Here is a 25,137-nt window from a genome sequence, read left to right on the forward strand (position 1 = left end):
CTTTCCAACCTTAAGCAGATAGAGAGCCTAGATCTTTCATACAACAAATTGAGGGGCCACATTCCTACAAGTAACTCAATTATACTCTTTGTCTGTCTTTTCTGTGGTTCATAATAATCTATCTAGAATGACACTTGACATGAAAAATCAATTTTCAACTTTTGGATCAAGTAGTTATGAAGGGAATTCTTTTCTATGTGGTCCTTCCTACAGAAGAATTGCTCATCCAGTGATAAATAAATAGAAGGGAGAAACAAGCAACCTCATCATTTGGAAGCAGAAAATTTTCAAGAGGCCTTCTTATGGAGTTTTGCTGGAGGATTTGGTGTCTTTTTTTCTAGGTGTCACTATAGTTCTTTATTCAAACCCTTACATTTGCAATTACAAACTCCTCATATTAGAGAGAGTTATAACAAGCTATTTGTATTAGTGGAGGCAAAAATGAAAAGCCTTTTGGTTGTAGTTCATAAGATTTCGATCATGTAATATATGGTGATCAACTCTCTAGAATCATAATAACCAAAAGATTGCCAATTTGAAGTCTCCTTATGATCTGAAAGGAAATTAATAACCTGGTTTGAACCATTTCTTTATCTTTCTCTACGTTGAAGTCGATTTTAATTATTAGACTTGTAATGAAGCATTTATAGTTGTTGACCATACGATGAATGGTCCAAGATGAATATGAAGCTTCTGAACTCTGCAACCTTTTTTGGACAAAGGAAGAAATAATCCGAAAAGACTTTCTATGGGACTATGGTGGTTGATCCCTCTGTTGTTTATATATTTGTCTCTCATTTCAAATGGTAAAGCAAAGTAGATAATATTGTCAACTTTTAGAGGGAAACACAGAGCATTAAGCAACCTTGGACATGGAAAGGTCAACCCCTTCCCCGAATCTGCCTTCTCCCACGCGCTTTCACACAGTTCATAGCCGCCCACCATTCACCCACCTATACCGATACACACACACACACACACACACATATATGCATTATATTATATAGCATCTCAATCTCATCTCATTTTCGGGTCTACCTGCATCTTCATATAGTTCAGAAGAGCATCGCATTCAACAACCATGAATCATCATTACAACCAACAAGATCCTCCCAGCAAGTTTTCTCTTCCACAAAATGCTACTAATCTACTATATCACTCTATTGTGTTTGTAAATGGGATTAACATTGTTAATTAATGAGATTACATATGTTATATGATGAATTTGCAGTGTCATATCCTTCATCGGTGATGGCATATCCGCCTCTGCCGCCTGTGAGTGCTCCTCCACCAATGGGGTATCCTTCAAAGGATGATGTTTCTTGGGACACAAAACAGAGTGTTCGACAGAAGACCACAAGTAGGGGTGATGGCTTCTGGGAGGGATGGTGAGTTGGCAAAATATCTCTTTTTTTTAATGAGTTTTTATTGGTTTCTTCGTTTCTATTTAAATTTAGTCCCCAATATTAACTTTGTTCTTTCTCTTTTTCTTTTCTTCGTTGCAGTTGTGCTGCTCTCTGCTGCTGCTGTGTTTTGGATTGCTGCTTTTGATTGCTTTTTATGTTATTTGTTCTTGTTAGTCCCTTTTGGTGTCATATTTTTTCTCGTACAATTTTGTACTTCTCGGAATAATATTGTAAAGGGATGTGTTCCTTGTAATAAGGACTCCTCTGGTCATAATTAACTAATTTGAGTATATTAAAGATGTTAGTTAAATTAGTTAATATGATTTTTTTTCTAAAGCACACTAAACATTTTTATTAATTCCCTATTAGTGGAGGAATATCAATAAGGTTAATTTGAAAAAAAAATTAATAAACATTTAAAATAGGTCTTACATATAAGACTAACATAAACTCTTAAATTAGATTATATATTAAGAACCGGAAAAATATTATATTCACATTCTTGGAACCATATTCAAGTTATGAAATTATCAAACTCAGTTTTGCACTCTTTTCCAAGAGTTCAAGGATGAGGAACACACAATCTCTTTTAGGTCCAAAACAGAAAATGGTTAACAATTTAATTATAAAAATATATAATATCAAAGTTCTCTAAATGAGAAAAGGGTTCAATCTAGATAGTTCATATCAATGGTCACCTTCCATATATCTATATATATCCCTTAAGAATTCAAGCTCGAACTGTACATTAAGGTGGCAACGATATATGCAGCAAACTAGTACCACAGGCATAAGTAAATGTAATATTTTTTTAGGGTTAAGATGCAATTTTGACTCTAATCTTATCTTTCAGGTGCAATTTTGCCTCTCATCTTTTTAATGATGCAATTTTGACCCTGATATTTTTTTATGCAATTTAAATATTAGAAACAAAATTGCACCTCAAAAATAAAAGATAAAGAGCAAAATTACCCTTCAAAAATAATATCAAAGACAAAATTGCACTATTGAAAGATCAGGGGCAAAATTACGCGTTAAAAATAAGATCAAGGTAAAAATTGCACCTTAACCCTATTTTTTAGCGGCAAAGTAAATGTAATCTAGATTCACAATCTTTTAGCATCTAAAATATACGAAGAAAATTGGCATATATAAGTTAATCTTTGTTAAAAATGTTGTAATGAAATACGTTTCGTGTCTTGTGACTTGCAGGTAGCAAACTCAATTGGTCAAGTTTGGCCGCTTCATAAATGCCTAAACTTTACTGCTTTCTCACGTCCAAGTAATTCCCCCAAATACTCTGTTACTACTTCCTTGATCTTACAACTGATCCCACCTAATGGGACGAAATGATTTGTTCTTTTTATAAATGGAGGGAGTAACTGAGTTGTCTTTGGTCATCATCATTAATGTTTTTTTCCCTTCTTCTCATGGTCTGCCTCCTTATCTTTTTTGTGTCCTTTGGGCAAATAAATACAGGGAAACAGAGCAAGAAGCAGCCTTATAAAGGCTATTCACATTCATATTTCTTCACGCGCTTTCACAATATCATTTTTTTTTTTGGTCAAAGCTTTCACAATATCGTTTGAACCTTCCATTAAGCTACCTTAGCCACCACCTCCAGCCCATATGTATTTGTGCGCGTGTAACTTGGCAATCTCCTCTCTGTTCCTATCATCAATATTTATTTAAGAACACTGCTTTTCGGATTTATTTATAACGCCTAAATCACCAAAGTGGGTTGAAGTTGCATTTGGTGGACCCCGACGAATAAAGCTACTCACAGAATGATTCCTCTCGTCTGCATCTTTGGTTCTCATTTCAAACGGTAAAGGCACAATTGATAATATTGTCAACTTTGAGAGGGAGATTCAGAGCATTAAGCAGCCTTTGACCTGTAAAGGTCGATCCCTTCCCCAAATCTGCCTTTCCCCCGCGCTTTCGCACTGTTCATAGCCGCCCACCTATGCCTATTTATGTGTGTGTGCATTCTATATAGCATCTCAATCTCAACTTATTTTCAGGTCTGCCTGTATCTTCATATAGTTCATAAGATCATCGCACTTCAATATTATTCAGCAACCATGAATCATCATTACAATCAGCAAGATCCTCCGGGTAAGTTTTCTCTTTCACAACAAGCTACCATGGTGCTATATCATTATATTGTGTTTGTGAATGGGATTAACATTATTAATTAATGAGATTATAGATGTTATATGATGAATTTGCAGGGTCATATCCTTCACCGATGATGGCATATCCGTTGCCGCCGACTGTGAGTGCTCCCCCGCCAATGGGGTATCCTTCCAACGATAATGTTTCTTGGGATCCAAAACAGAGTGTTTCACAACAACAGACCACGAGTAGGGGTGATGGTTTTTGGGAGGGATGGTGAGTTCCCAAAATATCTCTGTTTTCAAATTTTTTTTTAAATGAATCTTCATTTCTTTTCCAATTGATCATTACCTGATATTAACTTTGTTTTGTCTCCTTTTCTTTTTTTCATTGCAGTTGTGCTGCTCTCTGTTGTTGTTGCGTCTTAGATTGCTGCTTTTGATTGCTTTGTTCTTGTTAACCCTTTTTGGTTTCATTTTTTTTCTCATACAATTTTTGTGCTCCTCAAAATAATAATGTAAAGGGACGCATTTCTTTGCAATAAGTGTTATATTTACATTCTTGGAACTGAATTCAATGTATGAGTTATGAAATTACCAAACCCAGCGCTTTTTCTCAAGAGTTCAAGGATAAGGAAGAAACAATCTCTTTCAGGTCCAAAAAGAAAAGGTGTTAACAATCTAATTATCAAAATATATGATACCAAAATTATCTAAATGGAAAAAGGGGTAAATCTAGATAGTTCATATCAATGGACACTTTTCATATGTATTCCCTTGAGAAGATTTATAGTCCGAAATGTACGTTAAGGTAGCAGCGATATATGCAGCAAACTAGCACCACTGGCAAAAGTAAATTTAACATTCTTTTACCAAAAAAGTAAATGTAATTTAGGGTCCTAAATATAATGCTCGTATTTCAATTTACTTTATGCTCCAAATTTATAATGTGTTATCAAAATATCCCTATTGATTATAAGGTATTTCCACTCATGGGTAATTCCAATGTATATTATTGAATATGGATAATTTAAAGGAGTCGATATATATTTGTTACAAATGATTAAGTTAACTAATTTTTTTTAATCTCTCCAAGTTAATTATCTAGCTTCCCTAATCTCTATGTATAAAGCGTCTACGTAGCTAAGGTCACCTAATGAGATGAACTTTGTTGTCTTCGATCTTCAATCTTTTTTTTTTTTTTTAAACACAGGGAATAGAGCAAAGCATGAAGCAGCCTTATAAAGGCTATTCACATTCATCTATTTCATCTCTGTCTCTCTGTTCCAATCGTTTAGAAGATAATGAGCTTAACTTCATCAATATTTATGAAGCATGAATCACTACCACCCACAAGAACCTCTTGCTATGTTTACTGTTATATGTATATCATATAAGGTTTGTGATCAAAATACTGTCTTGCCAAACATACGTAGTTCAAGTGGTTCCTTCAAGCTACTTCACAGTTTGCCCTGTATCCAGGCATTAACTGCAATTATTATCATATATGAGATTAACAATACTAATCAGGGATGCAAAAGTAGCAAACAAATTCAATTTATTAACTGATATTTCAAAATCTAATGTTGGTTCATTCCAGCCATATGAACCAATGCCAAGAACTTTTATTGATGAAAAATGTATTATTCCATCGCTTACTTCTAGTCCAAAGAGGTTGTGAACGTTGATTAAACAAATATAATTAAACACAGGTCTCAATTATCTTGAGCAAGCGATTCTTAACATCATCAATAAATATTAGAGCTGTATTTCTAGTTTTATGATAAAACTGGCTCATTGCTTTACCAAATATACCACCTAAAACTGAAAGTTTTTGGCCAATTATAGATATCCTTTTCTGTTGTTTCTTTCTCGGCTTTCTGCAAATTCTTCGCCCAGGATCCATGTGGGACCCTTTCATTAAAATTAGCTGCAAAAAAATTACAGGTAATTATAGCCCTTGGTTTATTCCCCTTTTGTTTATTCTTTTCGTCTCCATTGAGATTGAGAGTATATATGCATATATCATTACCCCTCTCTTTTTTCTCTCTTTCTCAGTCTAGTGCGTAACCTGCAACAGATACTATGAGTCAACTCAACTAATATAGCCAACCACTATAGGATGGCACATAAATTCTCTGTGCACCCAATGCCTGGAACTGAGCTTATTGAAGCTGATTTTTGAACTATATATCCCTCATGCCTACAATTTGCGAGAATTTACTACGTACCCAACAGGGCTTAGGTTCTGATGATTTGCGGCTACATTTGGTTTTACTCTATACTATGGTTTTGTTAAATGTTTTCTGCTAAAACTGCGCTTTGTCCCAGATTTGTTTGAATAATACATGAGATGTCAGATTTATAATAGATCAGAGTTGTCTTATGGGTCATAAATTCTGATCACGCCCAAAATAGGGGATTGATAAGTGTCTGATTTGTCATTTTTTAATTGTTTAAAGAGATTCATTTCATACATATTAATTTTGTTCTTGGGGATCACCGGCCATTGACTATATTGCCCTACTGTTTGTTTGGTTGTGACTTGGTTTTCAGGTCTTGGTTGGCTTTACTAAGACCATCGTGCTGTGTTACTCCTTACGATGAATATTTCTGAAAATAAGATCCACACGAATGTCATAATCATGATCTCCTATCGAAAATATATATGCAATGGATGGGAATAGCAATTGTATTATGGGAAATTTGGTGAAAGATCCATGTTTGAAAATTTAACTGGCTAAAATGATTTAAATTTGAATTCGTATAAGTATGATCCATAAGTGTAACATATCTTTTACTGTATGTAAATGATTTTTGTATTAATGATTGTTATACATTATTGATGATATGTTGCGCTCACTCAAATTTAGGTTTTTTTTAGCTGATTAAATTTTTAAACAATGACTTTTAACCAAATTTTTCTTGTATTATTAATATTCAACTCAGCATATATACACACAGAGTAACTACTACCTCTAGTCTTAATTATAAGAGCCAGTTGACTAATTTGAGAAAATTAAGAAAATAAGTTGAGTTAGTTATTTGTCTTAAATAGGTGTTGTCTTTCCTAAAATATCCTTACTAGTCAAGTGTATTAATTAGAACTATCATTGTTAGAAGGGCTATTTTGAAAAAAAATGTATAAATATGAGAGACAAAGTGAATTGGGGTTTTATATTTAGAACCAAAATAAAAGTCAAACAGGATCTTATATTAAAGATCGGAGGTAGTATATTGCATATGAAGCTACCATATCCAAATAGTAACATTCAACACAACAAACAAAAAGGGAGGGGCCAAACCAACCACCTCTGTTTCACTCACTTTCCACGTTTTGTGGTGCAACCTCGGAAGCAAGGACTTGGATCCCCTGCCTATAAGGGTCGGGTCCGACTAGTCGCAAACGGGAACGCAAGGCGCCTTCCCTACCATGTCATGGGTTCGATACCTGCGAATGCATTGGGGATTAGTCTGGCCGGTTGTACTGGGATACCCTGAGACAGCGATACCATCCTACTCAAAAAAAAAAAGGACTTGGATCCCCTCAGTGGAAAAAAATTAGTCATTTGGATTATGGTGAAGAAAGCATGATTTTGTATGGAACGAACATGACTTAGAATTGGTATAACTGTTTGGCAAACTTAGTTGATTAGATTAATTCCCTCAGATTTCCTTGAATGGGCATTCATTTGGATGCCAAAGCGCGAGCATTGCTTTGAGTAGTTATGGCTGTCAGATCAGAGACATGTCACCGTGTATTATGGGCCAAAGGAGCCTTTATCGCTTTCTATTATATCGGGGCACGGGGGAGAATTCTTCAGATCCTATATATGGAGGAAAAGTGACCTGGGCTACATTTATCATCAATCATCAATATATATATATATATATGTATATACATATAAATAGAGTAGTTAGCAGCCATTTTGTCAACACGTGTCCAGCCATATAGCTAACAATGTGTTCCATTAAAATAATAAAAATTAGAAATACTAAGTTATTTTGTTATCAGGCTATTTATATCATATAATTAGGTTTTCCTCTATGAGTATGTTCTCATAAAAGTAGAATATCCAACAGCTTTTCTTTCTTCACGTGTCCAGCCACTCAACTAACGGTTTCTTCTATTAAAATATTAAAAATTAAATTAGAAATATTAGATTATATTGTTATTAGGCTATTTATATCATATAATTAAATTTTTCTCCATGAACACTTATGAGAGGCTTTGTCGTTCTTCTTAGGATTCCTAATCAAAAATAAATCCAAGCAATACAATATAGTGCAAAACTCAGGTAGTTTTACTTTGAAAAACCTTTATTTAAAATTACAAGCAAACTAAGTATAAAAAATAAAGAATTGATTTGGAAAGGGATTGATTTTTTTTAACTAACTAATTGGAAAAATATAAAAGGATGCAAAATGAGTAAATAATTTTTTTGATTTTTAGTTTATAAAATGGATATGAATAAAATAAACAAAGAGAATTTACAAGTGACCGCAGGTGGAAAAACAATCCTCTAGCACAATGATTAAGATTATCATTACTTCAATTAATTTGGGAGTTAATTAAATTCAAAAGACTCTAAGTGCCACTCCTTAGACTTAGTTTAATTAGAATAATCAATACCAAGTCACTTTACATATTAATTATTCACAATTAAACTGTTTCAGCACAATTAGTCAAAGAGAATCAAAGAAAAGCAATTAACATTTTTAGTCTAATAACCAAGTCATCTTGAATCATCACTGAATGCTCACAATAATTTCAAAACATAGTCTCACCCAACACAAGGCAGAGAAATTAAAGCTAATCACAGTATAATATCATATGCTAATCAAAGATTCCAATAACTACAATCAATCTCAATGCAAATATAAATCATTACAACACACTCAAACATTATAAAATTCATTCTAAGACTTAGAAATAACAATTTCAATGAAAGAAGTAAAGATTGGAAGAGCTAAAACTCCCATTTGAAGCTCCAAGTTCAAACCATAAATATTACTCTAGCTATTCAGCCATGAAGAACAGCGAAGATGAATGCTGAAGGATGTGTTTCGGTTGTGGAAGCTCACTGTTATCTGGTCCCTCGTTCTGTCACGCCGTCACTCCCTCTCGCTGCCCTTCTCGCCGTCAGACTGAGAAGAAGAAGACGCTGGTGATGATGGAATTGAGGGAAGAATGATTCTGTCTCCCACGCCTCCTTCTCTCTCGTTTTTCTCTGGCTTCCGTCGAGTTCCTATCTGCCTCCTGCTGTGTTCGCCGCCCAGCGCCTCCTCTGCTTGCCCACGAAGATGATGATCATAACCTGAATTTTTAGGGTAGAAGCAAAACGCAGCGTTTTGCTCCTACCTTTTTTTTTTTATCACTTTTTTTTTATTTTATTTTTTAAATCTATCAAAAACCTGCAACTACAATTCAAGAATAAGGTAGTATTAATTATCTTTAAAAATCAATTAATCACAATTATAACAATTTTACTCCTATTATGCACTAATTCAAGTTAAACCACTCTAATTTAAATTATACTCAAATAATGCAATTAAGGACTAATAATTATGACAAAAACCCACAAAAAATAGATAAAAATACATATAAAAACATAGGTTTGGCAAACACCTTCCCAATAGCATCTTCCAAAAATTTTGCAAGAATTTCATTTTGCCAAAATGACATGATTTTCGGAATTATAAAAGTTATATCATTTCATTTTAAATCTAAAAAGTAAAATAAATAATAAATATTTTTCTTATAAAGATAATAATACATTTTTAAATATTAAATATGCAAATATTTTTGTTATAATACTGAAATGTAAAATAATTTCATTAAATAAGAAAAAATGAGTTATTTATTCGAATTTAAACAACTTAAATAAATATATCGAGAAATTCAATGTTATATCTTTTTATTTTATATCCAGCCGCACAACTAACCGTTCCTCTAATTAGAATATTAGATTATGTTGTTATTAGGCTATTTATATCATATAATTAAATTTTTTTCCACAAACATGTTTCCAACAACGCCCTTAAAAAATTCCATCAAAAAGAGATTTTTCATTTTCTTGAAAAATCATATAGTCACTCCTAACTGTTTTATTATAATTAAGAAAAATATTAAATGTCATTAACTCTATTAAAATTTAGAGTTAATATCATCTTTAATTTTTGAAATTTGACTTTATTTTGACTTTAGTTCCTAAAATTTGAAACTAGTAGTTTTAGTTCATAAGATTTGATCTCATTTTGATTTTGATTCCTGAATCTTAAAATCAATGGTTTTGGCTCATAAAATTTGATTCTTATTTTAGAGACCTAAACTATTTAGGCTGATCAAAATGAAGTTAAATTTTGTGGACTAAAAATTATTGGTTTTGAATTTTAAGAACCAAAATCAAAATAAAGTCAAATTTAAAGATCAAAATTAAAATAGGATCAAATTTTTAAAATTAAAATCTCAGTTTTTAATGACTTTTTAATTTTACTCATGTTTAATATGTGCGGATAACAATTCAAACAAACTTGTAAATTCCAAATACGAGGTGATGCGTAAGAGGAGACAGTAGCATGTGTTGGCTAAAAACACGTTTATTCATTAAACATGGGACAAATTAAAAAACTTCCACTGTACGCCTTCCGGCTGTCGACTTGGAAATTTCATTGAATGAGTAAATAGTGTAGCACTAAGGGCATTTTAGAACATAAAATCAATTTATAACACAATTTTTTTTTTGGATCTGAATTTATAACAAAATTGAGGAAGCATAATGAGAAAAGAGTAAAATATTCAGTGAGAGGATAGGTGCGGTGGGCCCGGTGGCATTTGTCACCGTCATCCTTATAATTATTTTATTTATTTTTTTACTAAAACATATATATCGTCCTATTGGAGACAATCTTATTCGAAATATTATTGAACACTAAATATAGGTACCTCTTTTAATAGAGATTGAAACTTTGGTTCGTTACGTGTTAATTTTATCATTCATGCATATAATGCAGACGTTGTTAATTTTTTTAAACTGCAAAAATATATACATTTTTGCTTAAGATTTTTAAATCGTTAAAACTGTGATATTTTAATCACAAAAACATTAATTAGAAGACAGATTTTGGGAGTGATTTTGAACATAATATATTTTGTCATAGAGATCAGAGTATTTTAGTCATTAACATATTTATTCTTTTTCTTTAATTTTCTCTCCATCTAAACAAGGGAGGTGATAATATTTTTCCTTCCCTTAACTTTCTCTCCTCTTATTTTTTTTTTTCATCCAAACGTGGCATAAAGATGTTTGAAATTTTAATCATTTTTGTAATTTCCCCCTCATTAATTATATTATTGCGTTCATTATCTCTCACACACCTCTTTTTTCTGCTCATTCACCCCCTCTCTCCGTAAGTATGAATATTTTTTCAAAATCGAAATAAATTTTTTACACATTTATTACTTTAAACTAATTTTAACTAATTTTTTACCCTCATATTTTAGTTATTCGTATCAGAATTTAGAAATTTAATTGATAAAAATTAGACTTTGTCTACTAAATTGATAACTGAAGGACTGAATGAAGATGATTTTTCTATTATTTGAAGTGGCTATGGTATGCGTCTCTCCCCCTGTTGTTTTTTAACGAAATAAATCTCATATATAAGGCTAATATTAACTCTTTAATTATGTTTTCTTGAAATAAATCTCATATATAAGGCTAATATTAACTCTTTAATTACGTTTTCTATTAAGGACCAGAAAAGTATCATCTTTTTAATTAAGACTCCCCTGTTCGCATGTTCAACCCATTATGCATGTCATCCTTTCTTTCTTTTTTAATGAACCCTGTCATTATATTATTCTTGGTACGTACATAGCAGACTTTGGCAAGCTCAAAACCACGAATTCGTGTTTTAGTAGATCAATTCTATTCAATGAATTATTATCCTGATTAGTCATAACTGAGTGAATAAAACTCAATTTTAATGCAAAAAAGTAGATGCTGAGCCCTTGTAACCTTATGGTACGAAAGACCTCCCGTAAGTGGAAGGTTGTAAATTTGATTTCACTTGTAATCTCATATTATTGCTGTTCACCCCCTAATATTGTGCAGTGAACATTATTGCCGGTAACTGTCAGGGTCACTCTTAAATTGAGAGGTTACGTTAAGCCCAATTGTGTATTTTTGGGGCAACGTTACGAATCTTCATCTTTTTCTATTCTTCCTGACTAAACGACTCCAAGTCTGGGTCAATTATGACATCGTTGAAGCTTGCTTATGAAGCAAAATTCTAGTTTTCTTCAATTGAAGAAATGACATTCGCATCCTCTGAGCTCATCAGCAACTTTATAACTTGTCTTCATCATGACTGATTCAACACGGAAACTACTTTAAATTCCTCTCACAATTATAACTTTCTAGTAAATGTCATTCTTGTTGATTAGAAATTAGCATGTGAGACGAGGGATCATCAGAAATAGAGAGCCTAAGCCCTATCGTGCACTTTGGGAGAGCATATCTTGACCTCTTCCTAGTTTTTCAGATTAATTAAACTGGTTAATAGTCCATGTAAGATTATTTTGGGATTTAATTTTCTAATTTTACTTATATTTAATATATATATACCCATAATTTCTAAGAAATAAAATTATATATTCGTGTAAAAAATTTAATGATGTTACTTATAAATAAAATAAAATGAAATCTTTTCTTTTTAACTTGTAAATAGAACCACGCACGAGTATGCATTTCTTAGTTATTTATATCTTATATACAGAATTAAAAAATTTAATTGATAGAAATTAAACTCCATATACTAAATTGATAACTGAAGCAATAAATGGAAATAATTTCTTTTTATTTGAAGTGGTTTCGATGTGCAATTTTCTTTCTTTCTTTCTTTCTTTCTTTTTTTTTATTAGCTTACTACGATTCCCCTGTTTGTATGTCCCCCCCCCCCCCCCCAAAAAAAAAAAAACACACATCATCTTTTTTCCCCCTATTGTGTTATTCTTGAGACGTATATCGGAGACTCTTGGCAAGTTCAAAACCGCAAATTCAATGAATTATTATCCTAATTAATCATAACTCAGTGATTAAAACTCACCTGTGCTATAATGGTCTCATAATCTAATGGTATGAAAGATTTCTTGTAAACAAACAAAAAGTTGTGGGATCCCACTTATAATCTCAATTAATTACTGTCTGCCACTAATTCAAAAGTTTAAAAAAAGAAAGAAAGGAAAAAAAGCGCTAAACACATATGAACACATAGTTTAATTTGTTGGATTGTGCAGAAATGTCAAAAGCAAATGCACTGACTTTTAAACAGTTGTGATAAATAATATAAAACTTGTTAGGCGTGGGGAACATAGATAGCAATTGTCAGGATCAACCATAAATTGAGTGGCTACGTTAAGCCCAATCGTGTATTTTGGGGCAATGAAATCTTGATCTTTTTCTAACCTTTCACACTAAACCATAGGAAGTCTGTGTCAGATATGATAACGTTGAAGTTCACTTGTGAAAATTTTCCTGTCTCAACTCGCCGCCGCACCAGTTTTCCACTGTTTTCCTCTGATGGGCCATTATCGCACATGCGAGATCCTCATTCTCCTCTGGGCCCATTCACTAGCCTAATAATATATGATAGCATATATACACTTAAGGTCCCTCTCTTGAGCAATGTGGAACGACTTCACTTTTGACATACCCACTATTAATTATATTGTTATTAGTTTATGTCAGGCATGATGTTGATGTGGTAAAAGTATTGCTGGTAAAAAAAAAAAAAAAGGACCAGAAAAGTCTCATCTTTTTAAGACTCCCCTGTTCGCACGTTCAACCGAATATGCATGCCACCTTAAATTGAGAGGTTACGTTAAGCCCAATTGTGTATTTTTGGGGCAACGTAACGAATCTTTGTCTTTTTCTATTCTTTCTTACCAAACGACTCCAAGTCTGGGTCAATTATGACAACGTTGAAGCTTGCTTATGAAGCAAAATTGTAGTTTTCTTCAATTGAAGAAATGACATGTATGATATATATATATATATATATGTATGTATGTGTGCGCGCCATTCACATCCTCTTTGCTCATCAGCAACTTTATAACTTGTCTTAATCATGACTGATTCAACACGGAAACTACTTTAAATTCCTCTCACAATTATAACTTTCTGGTAAATATCATTCTTGTTGATTAGAAATTAGCATGTGAGGGTGATAGACGGGATCATCAGAAATAGAGAGCCTAAGCCCTATCGTGCGTTTTGGGAGAGCATATCTTGACCTCTTCCTGGTTTTTCAGATTAATTAAACTAGTTAATAGTCCATGTCAGATTATTTTGGGATTTAATTTTCTAATTTTACTTATATTTAATATAAATACCCATAATTTCTAAGAAATAAAATTATATATTCGTGTAAAAAATTTAATTGTGTTCCTTATAAATAAAATAAAATGAAATCTTTTCTTTTTAACTCATAAATAGAACCACACACGAGTATGCATTTCTTAGTTATTATATCTTATATACAGAATTAAAAATTTATTGATAGAAATTAAACTTCATATACTAAATTGATAACTGAAGCAATAAATGGAAATAATTTCTTTCTATTTGAAGTGGTTTCGATATGCATCTTTCTTTTCTTTCTTTCTTTCTTGTTTTGTTATCTTACTGCGATTCCCCTGTTTGTATGTTCGACCACTTCAAAGTTGATTGTGGTTAATTCCTGACCCTCCGGCCGTACAAGGACAAACCATTATTGCCTACATGAGGCCATGTACTATGGGTTGGTTAAATATTTTCCACTAAAATTGTGCTTTAATTTGTCTCAACGTTGTTTAAATAATTCATCAGATATTTCAGATTTATTTGTTTAATTATTCCATGACATTCATTTTATAAATGTATATTAATTTTAACCTTTACAAGTCTTGGGATCACCGACCATTGACTATATTGCCCCCCCGCACCACAGTCGTGTTTTTTCGGTTACTGCCCAACTCGATCGTTACGTTTTTCTGAGTCTGAGTGCTTTCTCGCCAAATTAAAGACAACTAGTGAGCAACATGAACCTCCTTCTGGCCTATATATATAGAGATAGAGAGGACGTAATGGAAGACGTAGGCAAACAAGGAAGCATATGCCGAAAAATGGGGTATTCTGTGAGAGAAGATGTGTGGTGGGCGAGGGCCATAACCATATTCATATTACTATTAGGGTTTCATGCAGAAAGTGAGGGGTGCTTGAAAGAAGAGAGAGAAGCTCTTCTGAAATTGAAAGAAGCTTTCAATTATCCAAGTGGCTCTTCTCTTCCTTCTTGGAATAACCAAACCTTCTCTGATTGCTGCACTTGGGAGTCTGTACAGTGTGACAACTCTACTCACAGAGTGATAGTAATTGATTTGAGTTACACAAGAGCTGAAGAGTTGGGACACATCAATGGTCACTCAATGCTTCTTCTTCTCCCCTTCATCCAGCTTCTAGAGTTGTATTTAGATGGGATTACTTGTCAGGTCACCCTCTTTCTTTTAACTATTCTACCATTCATGCATACATACATATATGTATACACACACGGTACATAGACATACATTGTTAATTAAGACCGACATATTTATAAGCATTTTGAACTGTGATTTTTGAACATGTAAAAGCATATTAGTTACAGTAAAAAATTAGTTAAAAATATTATGATCATATCATTCATTGCCTCTTATCTTGTTCTTTTTCATCGGTTTCCTCTTTTAGCCCACTGATTTGCCGGGGTAAGAGTCCATTCTAGTTCTAGATAAATAGTTGTGGATAATTTCTTATTGGAATAATGAAACTTTCCGTCCCTCAAATTTGCTTCACTTGTTGATTTGGTCCATGAAATTTAACTAATTGTTATAAATCAAGTCCCTAAAGTTTCGTAATCATACAAAATTAGCCATTATGGTCTGAAGATATATAATCCTAAACGTATCTCTAACCATTAATTCAAGGATGATAACCCTCACTTTGCTTTATTTATGAAATTTGAACCAATTTTTTTTTTTATATTTTCTCCCACTAATTATATGTTTTATCCCTTCATTTATTCTCTCTCGTACTTATCTTTTTTCTTACTCAATTTCTATCTCATTCACCATTTTTATTATTTTTGGAAAAAAAATACATTTTTACATATTTATTGCCTTCAAGCAATTTCAACAAACTATATAATCTACATAATTTAATCATTTATATCTTATAGATAGCGGCAAAGGGAGTAAAATTGCGTATGAAACTTTAGGGACTTGATTGATCAAAATTAAACTTCACAGAGCAAATTGATAACGGAGACAAATTAAATTTGAGTACCAAAAGTTTTATTACTCATTTTTTAAAAAATATAATCAAGTAAGATATTTTAGAAAATGTTTGAGATACTAAACATTTTGATTCGTGTTGTAAATATTTTTCTAAAAATAAATTACTAAGCAGGATATTTTCCTGGATATATAGAGGGGCCCAAAACAAGCTTGATAAAAACTACATCATCAAACTTTCACTTCATGTTAAATTATGAAGAGGATGATGATATTAATTATATGAATTATTTTTTATAATTCTTTATACCCACTAACGTTCATAGTAACTAATCACATGTTGTTTGTGGGACAGGGCTGCTTGGCGATTTCAGGCTGGTGAACTTGGAAGCATTGAGCTTACAAGACAATATGCTCACAGAATTCCCATATTTCGGTCCTAAATCTTTGTCTTCTATATTATCCTATACTTTGAGTGACATATGTAGTTACTGAAACGGGCATAAAAAATATATCTATTTTTAGAAAAAAAGATTACCGGGCCATCATTTTAAGAAAAATGCTAAAAGGAATATATGGACAAAGTTTTCTCCATTAAATATAAGAAAGTTTTGTATTTTTTTTTTGATTTTGTTGGGAAGTCAAATTATTTACCTTTGTCATATAATCATCTCAGCTGAACAATTTATGTGCATTTATATATTTAATTGAGAGAATTGAATGAAATGTCAAAAGTAAGAGATAAGATGACGTTTTCTTACTTAGCAGATTCATTATAATAAATTTTAACAACATATATACTTATCAATTGATTTCCATTTGGCATTTGACAGACCTTTCTCATTCACGTAATCTGGATGAGCTGTGGCTTGATGAAAATTACTTGGAAGGCGGTATTCCAAAATCTGTTACATCTCTTACTTCCCTCACCGTATTGACATTACGCAATAACAACCTCAATGGATCATTGCCACAACAAGGTACGCATCATATTTTATAGCATCTGTGATGGAAAGAAAATAATCCATTAATTGAGTATTTGCTAATAAACATCAAATTTGCTGGTAAAATTTTTTTATTTTAATTAAACAGTCAAATTTTCCTTGTTCGTGCAAATTGAGTTGACTGTTCAATGAAACCGATTTCCAATCCATCTCCTAATTGGCATGCGGCACTAGTTTAAAATAGTGTAGTCAAAACAAATAACAATTGACAAAACAATAATAATAATAAGATCGAGCCGTATTTACACATGGATGGGCTAAAACTAATAAAAGGAAATGGCTTTATCATTTATTTTTATTTACATTTGTGGGCTCAATGTTGAGGCTTTTTTCCTGGGGCCCAATATTAATTTAAATTCATTGTTCTGACGAAATAAATTTAATGAAGAAAATTGTGCATGTTGCAGGAGGCCTGTGCAATTTGAAGAATATTTTATTATTGGATCTTACCGACAATGAATTTGAGGGGCAACTCCCTCCATGCCTTGGCAATTTGACGTCCTTACGCACGCTTTATCTTCTTCGAACTCGTTTTGAAGGAAACTTTCCTTTCTCACTCTTTCATACTTTGAGGTCTCTAACAGCACTTGTTTTGTCTGACAACAATTTCAGTGGCTCATTTTCACTCTCTTCACTTGTCAACAACTCCAACCTCAAAATCTTTTCCATTTTATGCTCTAACACCAACCTGAGGCTTGAAACAGAGAATCCCCCATTTATCCCTTCCTTCCAATTGAGGTTTTTCATGATCCTCAACTGTACTCTAAATGAAGCCAAAGCTAAAAGAATGCCTACCTTTCTACTTCATCAATATGACTTGTTGTTTCTACAGCTTAGTTACTTGAACATTTCAGGGACCTTCCCATCCTGGCTTTTGACAAACAACACAAAATTGAATTATTTCAATTTGACCCACAGCTTTTTCACTGGTCCATTTGAACTCAATTCCACCTCAAAATTGCTTCAAATGGAGTATTTTGATATTTCCTCTAACCCCATTAGAGATGAAATGCCTTCTCATATTGGCTTCATTTTTCCCAACTTGATCTCTCTTAACATGTCTTTAACTTTATTGCGAGGTTGCTTCTCAACTTCAATAGGTGAAATGAGACAATTGAATGATCTCGACTTGTCAAATAATAATTTATCTGGTTACTTGCCCCAAGAATTTGGTCAAGGTAACAATGAATTGAGGTTTTTGAAGTTGTCAAACAACCACCTAAGCGGCCCATGTCTTCCTATAGGATCAAATTTCACGTCTTTGTTGCTTTTGGATCTCAACAACAATAACTTCAAAGGAAAGCTTGAAGGTGGGGTCATGAATAGTACTGAATTAAGAATATTGGATATTAGTGCCAACCAATTATCTAGTGAATTACCTAGCTGGATTGGAAACCTTCAACATTTGAGTTACCTCACTTTGTCAAATAATTCTTTAAGAGGTTCACTACCAGAAAGTTTTTGCAACTTGACCAAACTTACATATTTAGACCTTTCTAAAAATAAATTCATTGGCTCTTTGCCAATCTGTCTAAATTTTCCATTGTTAAAGTACTTACATTTGCAGAGCAACCATTTCAAGGGACCTCTACCTTCCACTTTGGCTAATTCCCCTTTATTGTTGACTTTAAATTTGATGAATAACAATTTTTCTGGTCAAGTTTCAAAATTGAATGGCTCATTTTTGAGTTTGAGGATCCTCATGTTAAAAGGAAACAAACTTGAAGGCCCTATTCCTACACGTTTATGCGAGCTCAAGAATATTAGGTTATTAGATCTTTCTCAAAATAAGCTTTCTGGAGGCATACCATATTGCTTGAATAACATCACATTTGGGAAGATAGATGCACGAGGGGAAACCGAAATAGGACATTTTATTGTGTCATGGACCACGAGGTTGTCATTGTATGGTTTTTACGTTGAGACTGGTGGGATTACTATGGATGAAGAAAAACGAAATGTTACATCGTATAAAGACCAAGAAGTAGATTTTACAACAAAAAGAAGGTATGAATCTTATAAAGGAAGCATTTTAAATTTCATGTCTGGAATGGATCTCTCAAGTAATGAATTGACAGATGAGATTCCTTCACAAATTGGATACTTAGGCACTATCCATGCATTAAATTTGTCAAACAATCAATTGAAGGGGCCTATTCCAGAAACATTTTCCAACCTCAAGCAGATAGAGAGCCTTGATCTTTCACACAACAAATTGACAGGTCACATTCCTGAACAACTAATTCAGTTGTACTCCTTGTCCGTCTTCTCAGTGTCTCATAACAATCTATCTGGAAGGACACCGGATATGAAAAATCAATTTGCAACTTTTGATTCAGCCAACTATGAAGGGAACCCCTTTTTATGTGGTCCGCCTCTACAACAAAATTGCTCAAAAGCAGGGAAAAACAAGCAACCCCATCATTTGGAAGGGGATGATTTTCGAGATGCCTTTTTATGGAGTTTTGCTGGAGCATTTGGGGTGTTTTTTATAGGTGTCATTATAGTTTTTTATTTGAACCCTTACATTTGCAATTACAGACTACTCATACTAGAGAGAGCTGTGACAAGTTATCTGTATGAGTGGTGGCAAAATAGAAAAACGTTTTAGTTTTAGTTCATAAGATTCTGATCATGTAAGAGATGGCCTGGTGATCATCTCGAGAATAACAATAACCAAGTGATTGCTAGTTTTAAGTCTTCTTGTAATCAGGAAGGAAACTAAATTGAAATATTTGAATCATTACTTTGTCTCTCTCTACGTGGTCCTCCAGTTCAATGATTGGACTTCTAACGTCGTGTTGTATGGTTGTTTTGACTATATGATAAATGGTCGAATAAAAAAATAAGAGCACGAAGCAGCCTTATAAAGGCTATTTACATTAATATTTCTTCACGCGCTTTGACAATATTATTGGAACCTTCCATTGAGCTGCCTTAGCCACAGCCCCCGCCAACCCATAGGTATGTGTCATGTGTGCGTATTACCCAGAGATCTCCTTCTCAAAATCCTTCATCATCGATGTATCTATTTCGTCTTTGCCTCTCTGTTCCTATCATCAAAATTTATTTATGAACATTGCTTTGCGGATTTATTCACCAAAGTATGTTGAAGTTGATTCATACGTTTAAGTACAGTGCAATCAAACCCAATTTTAGCACCTAACATACAATAGACTGTAACTGATAATGCAAATCTTCGAAGATTCAGCAACAAGTACCATCCAGCTCGTATTTGATATACCCATCTTTGTATGTGGGTTTGATTTCTTTGAACAACTTTTAAGTGGACAATTTCCATCTTTACAGTTTTAGCAGTGTTGATAATTTCAGCACTGATGAGATTATGGGTCGGCCTTGCCCGCATAACTTAACTGCTTTAAACTTTCTTCGTTTCTTTTCTTTCTTTCTTTTTCTTTTTCCTCTTTTAAAGAATCCTTGCAAAATCACATCCACGAAGAGATGGTCAATAAAAACATTATCGCATTGATTTGATGGACCCCTACGAATAAAGCTACAGCTAGCTGAATGATTCCTTTTCCTCATAACAGTAATATTTGTTTATTTTTTTTTAACATCAGTTTTACTGATATTCATATTTATAGAATTAGGTTGGATCAGCTTAGGATTTTGATGACCTGTGTCTGTAGAATTTTAGCATCACAGAGAGTTTGCATATCTGGAAAGTACAGGTTTTGGGGAATTATGAGGAATTAAATATGGTCAGTAGGGAAAATTTGGTAATAAATATATCTCAAGTGAAAAATGCATCGACTCTCCATGTCTTGCCATTCTGGAAGGATCACTGAAGACTGAAGTGAAGATATTGAATTTTTTGTTTTGTTTTGATAGTTTCTTGAAGTAATCGTGTTTAGATGAAGTAATCATGCATTCACAAAGTCATTCATTTATTTAGATGAAGTATTCCTCACTCTGCAGTGAGATCATGAAAGTCCAAAATATTGAAGTTTTATGTATGTTATTTTAATTTATATTGAGATCATCAAGCTCTCTTAGTTTCAGAAGGTGCTCACCATGTATTGTGCTCTGCAGTCTCATATAATTTCATAAGACTATTGCAAATGCATGTTGTCTATATACTCCACTCTGCTTTGGCTTCATACTTCTAAATCAACCAAGAGAAAGAACAATATAGGATGGAGCCTGGAGTATCAGATAATTGGAAACTGTTTGACGAATTTTTTTTTTAATTATTTGAGAAATTCATTTTGTACAACATCAAGTTTACCCTGTATAATAACTCTTGGGATCACTGACTATACATTGACTAGTAATTATTGTCCCCTATGTTTGGTTGTGACTCAGTTTTGCTGAAATGTAACTCCCCTGTTGGCTAGCTAGCCATCCTATTTTTCCGACTTCTTGATGTTGTATTATCCTTGGCTAATCAAGTTCAACTGCAAATTTGGTTTCGATTAATACTTAACTTATCATAGTTAGCTATAAAATTTGCATATGAATGTGTAGAAAGCTCTAGACCTGTAGTTTACTTCTGGCTTCATGCACCTTTTTTTAAAAAAAAAAAAAATAAGAAAGGTAGACACTAGCCCTGTTTGAAATTACGTTTAAAGCTTATCTCATATACTTATCTTGTATTTTATAAATCATGATTTAAAAGCTACTTATAAGTCATTCTAAACAGGCCCACTAATAACTTGCAGTTGTAAGTGGAACCAAACTTGTGACCTCCTACTTATAAAAGAGCTTTTATATGACTGGACTATAAGGCTCTCGACTTCATGCAATGATGTTGAGTATTGTGATAACTGATAAGAATATCAAGCATTAGCAACAGTAGTCATGATCATCAGAAAGTGAGAGGTTGGGCCCAGTCGTTTGCTTTGGGTGGGGCAAGGAATTTTGATCTTTTTCTTATTTTCCACACTAAACGACTATATATGAGTCTGCGTCAGGTTATGGAGCGGAGCACTATGAGAGAATACTTTCGAGATTGGGACAAGTAATTTCTAACAACCTTAAAGCTCATTTATAAAACAAAAGTCATGTTTTCTTTCATTGCAGAAATGACATCAGCAACTTTATCATTCATGTTTTGTTATAATCACGACTCATTCAACAAGAAACTCTTGTGGAAGAGTTAGACAACTAATTTACAAATATTAAAAAAATTAGTTAAGTTATTTGTACTAAATAGGTGTTGTCTTTCTTAAAATATATTTGTTAATTATGTGTATTGAAACAATTCTTGCTAATCACCATAGAAATTACTTGCTGACAAAATAGATAAATATGAGACACAAAGTAGATTCAGGTCTCATATTTAAGACCAAATTAAATTTCTAACTAATTTTTATATTAAGTGGAGGAGGTAGCACATCATTTGTTATAACCATATTCCAGCCGACACAGTAGAACAAATGATTATAATGCTTATTGTCTGCATGAGGTTCTTGCTGTGTATTTTCTGATATCATCGTGCTTTGTCCCAACATTGTTTGAGCAGTCCCTCAGATGTCAAATTTCTAGTTGATCAGCTTTGTCTCTATGCGTCGCAGATTGTAATCACGCCCAGACCAGAGGATTGATGAGTCTGTGATTTATTATTTTTTAATTATTTCATGAAATTCTTTTTATAAATACACACTAATTTTATTCTTTTACAAGTCTGTGGGATCAGTGGCCAATGACTAGATTACTAACAAACCTATATTTTTACATGCATTTTACAAATCAAGTGTAAGCAACAGTAGTCAAGATCAGACACTGATAAGAGGTTGGGCCCAGTCGTGTACTTTGGCCTTCGGGGCAAGGAGTCTTCGTCTTTTATAAAGCTGCGTCACTAGGTCTGCGTCAGGTACGAAGTGTAACATTCTGAGAGAATACTTTCTGGATTGGCAGAATTAGCTGCTAACAACCTTAAAGCTCATTTATAAATCAAAAATTAAGTTTCCTTCAGTTATTAAATGGAGAAACAAATTGAATTAGTATCTCATCAATTAGCTCTTATATTTAGAACTGAAAGTAGTATATTGCAGAAATCACATCAGCAACTTTATCCGTATTTTTTGTTATAATCGCGGCCCATTCAACAAGAAACTACGTCATTTGTTAACCATACGGCCGATACAACATAGGAGGAATGATTATTGGTTTGCATGAGGTTCTTGCTGTGTATACTATGGTTTTGTTTTATCTTTTCTGCTATAATTGCGCTCTGTCCCGACATTATATCATTTGAATAGTCCATCAGATGTCAGATTTCTAGTTGATCAGATATGTTTCCGTGTGTCATAGATTCTAATCACACCCAGAACAGAGGATTGATGTGTCTGTGATTTATTATGATTTGTGTGAAAATCTTTTTATAAATACGAGTACATAATAATTTAATTATTTTCACTGGCCAATGGCTAGATTACACCAGCCCCCCCACTGTTTGACTGTGACTCGGTCGTCACGCGTCTTGCATGGTTGTTAGCTTTATTGGTTGCTGGCCACTGAGTATATGCTGTGTTTTTTAAATCCCCAGTCTGACTCATTTCTCCACAACTGAGTCAACTCGTGTACTGTTTTGGAACGCAGAGAGCAATGAACGAGTCTCCTTCCGGCCTATATATATGGATAGAGAGGACGTAATGGAAGACATATATAGGCAAACAAGGAAGCTAATTAAGCATACTGACAAATGGCGTATCATTCAGTGAGATCAGAAGATGTGTGGTGCGTGATGGCCATAATCATGTTCATATTCTTGGGGTTTAGTGGAGAAAGTGAGGGGTGCTTGAAAGAAGAGAGAGAAGCTCTTCTGAAATTGAAAGAAGCTTTCAATTATCCAAATGGCTCTTCTCTTCCTTCTTGGAATAACCAAACCTTCTCTGCAGATTGCTGCACTTGGGAGTCTGTAGAGTGTGACAACTCCACTCATAGAGTCATAAGCCTTTATCTGAACAACACAAGACCTTATGAGTTGGGACACATCAAATGGTCACTCAATGCTTCTTCTTTTCTCCCCTTCATCCAGCTTCAAGCGTTGCGTTTGGATGGGAATTACTTGTCAGGTCACCCTCTTTCGTTTACCTATTCTATCATTCATGCATACATATAACATATACACACAGTACATAGACATACATTGTTAATTAAGACCGACATTTTTATAAGCATTTCGAACTGTGATTTTTGAAGATGTAAAAGCACATCAGTTACGGTAAAAAATTAGTTAATAATGATTATGATCATATCATTCATAGCCTTTTATCTTGTTCTTTTTCATCGGTTTCCTCTTTTAGGCCACTGATTTGCCAGGGTAAGAGTAGTCCATTCTAGTTCTAGCTAAATATTTGTGGATAATTCTGATTGGAATAATGAAACTTTCTGTCCCTCAAATTTGCTTCACTGATTGATTTGGTCCATAAAATTTAATTAATTGTTATAAATCAAGTTCCTAAAGTTTCATAATCATACAAAATTAGTCATTATGGTTTGAAGATATATAATCCTAAACGCACATGTGCTATCACTAACCATTAATTCAAGGATGATAACCCTCACTTTGCTTTATTTATGAAATTTGAACCAATTTTTTATATTTTCTCCCAATAATTATATGTTATATCACTCATTTATTCTCTCTCATACTTATCTTTTTCTTACTCAATTTCTCTCTCATTCACCGTTTTATTATTTTTGGGAATTTTTTTTTTACATATTTATTGCCTTTAAGCAATTTCAACAAACTATATAATCTACATAATTTAATCATTTATATCTTATAGATAGCATCAGAGGGAGTAAAATTGCGTATGAAACTTTACGAACTTGATTGATAAAAATTAAACTTCACAGACCAAATTGATAACGGAGACAAATTAAATTTGAGTACCAAAATTTTTATTACTCATTTTTTAAAAAATATAATCAAGTAAGATATTTTAGAAAATGTTTGAGATACTAACCGTCTTGATTCGTGTTGTAAATATTTTTTTAAAATAAATTAGAGGCAAGATGTTTTCTTGGATATATAGAGGGGCCCAAAACAAGCTTAATAAAAACTACATTATCAAACTTTCACTTCATGTTAAATTATGAAGAGGATGATGATATTAATTATATGAATTATTTTTTATAATTCTTTATACCCACTAACATTCATAGTAACTGATCACATGTTGTTTGTGGAGCAGGGCTGCTTGGCGATATCAGGCTGGGGAACTTGGAATTGTTGAACTTACAATTCAATATGTTGAGAGAATTCCCATATTTCGGTGCTAAATCTTTGTCTTCTCTATTATAGTATATTTTGAGGGACATATGTAGTTACT

The 25,137-nt window shown here is 33.0% G+C and overlaps 2 protein-coding genes across 2 annotated transcripts; both read left to right on the forward strand.

Moving 5' to 3' along the window:
• The first annotated feature begins 1,081 nt into the window (after window positions 1-1,081).
• LOC114736106 (cysteine-rich and transmembrane domain-containing protein WIH1-like) lies at window positions 1,082-1,551 on the forward strand. Its single transcript, XM_028923876.1, has 3 exons — window positions 1,082-1,115; window positions 1,232-1,388; window positions 1,506-1,551. Exons 1-3 carry the CDS (start codon window positions 1,082-1,084, stop codon window positions 1,549-1,551), a joined length of 237 nt encoding a protein of 78 aa, XP_028779709.1.
• Window positions 1,552-14,690: 13,139 nt separating this feature from the next.
• LOC114736105 (receptor like protein 21-like) lies at window positions 14,691-19,445 on the forward strand. The gene is made up of 4 exons (XM_028923875.1): window positions 14,691-14,982; window positions 16,186-16,266; window positions 16,664-16,810; window positions 17,242-19,445. The coding sequence occupies exons 1-4, from the start codon at window positions 14,691-14,693 to the stop codon at window positions 19,443-19,445; spliced, it is 2,724 nt and encodes a 907-aa protein (XP_028779708.1).
• The last annotated feature ends 5,692 nt before the right edge of the window (window positions 19,446-25,137 follow it).

Source organism: Neltuma alba, unplaced genomic scaffold (genome assembly GCF_004799145.2).
Source record: "Neltuma alba isolate B1F8T4 unplaced genomic scaffold, ASM479914v2 tig00013307_pilon, whole genome shotgun sequence".
NCBI classification, from domain to species: Eukaryota; Viridiplantae; Streptophyta; class Magnoliopsida; order Fabales; family Fabaceae; genus Neltuma; species Neltuma alba.

Coding starts and splice junctions, on each gene's coding strand:
- LOC114736106 (XM_028923876.1), top strand. CDS start 1,082: ATGAATCATCATTACAACCAACAAGATCCTCCCA. Junction 1,116..1,231: donor CAACCAACAAGATCCTCCCA/GCAAGTTTTCTC, acceptor ATGAATTTGCAG/TGTCATATCCTTCATCGGTG. Junction 1,389..1,505: donor GATGGCTTCTGGGAGGGATG/GTGAGTTGGCAA, acceptor TCTTCGTTGCAG/TTGTGCTGCTCTCTGCTGCT.
- LOC114736105 (XM_028923875.1), top strand. CDS start 14,691: ATGGGGTATTCTGTGAGAGAAGATGTGTGGTGGGCGAGGGCCATAACC. Junction 14,983..16,185: donor AGAGTTGGGACACATCAATG/GTCACTCAATGC, acceptor TTTGTGGGACAG/GGCTGCTTGGCGATTTCAGG. Junction 16,811..17,241: donor TGGATCATTGCCACAACAAG/GTACGCATCATA, acceptor TGCATGTTGCAG/GAGGCCTGTGCAATTTGAAG.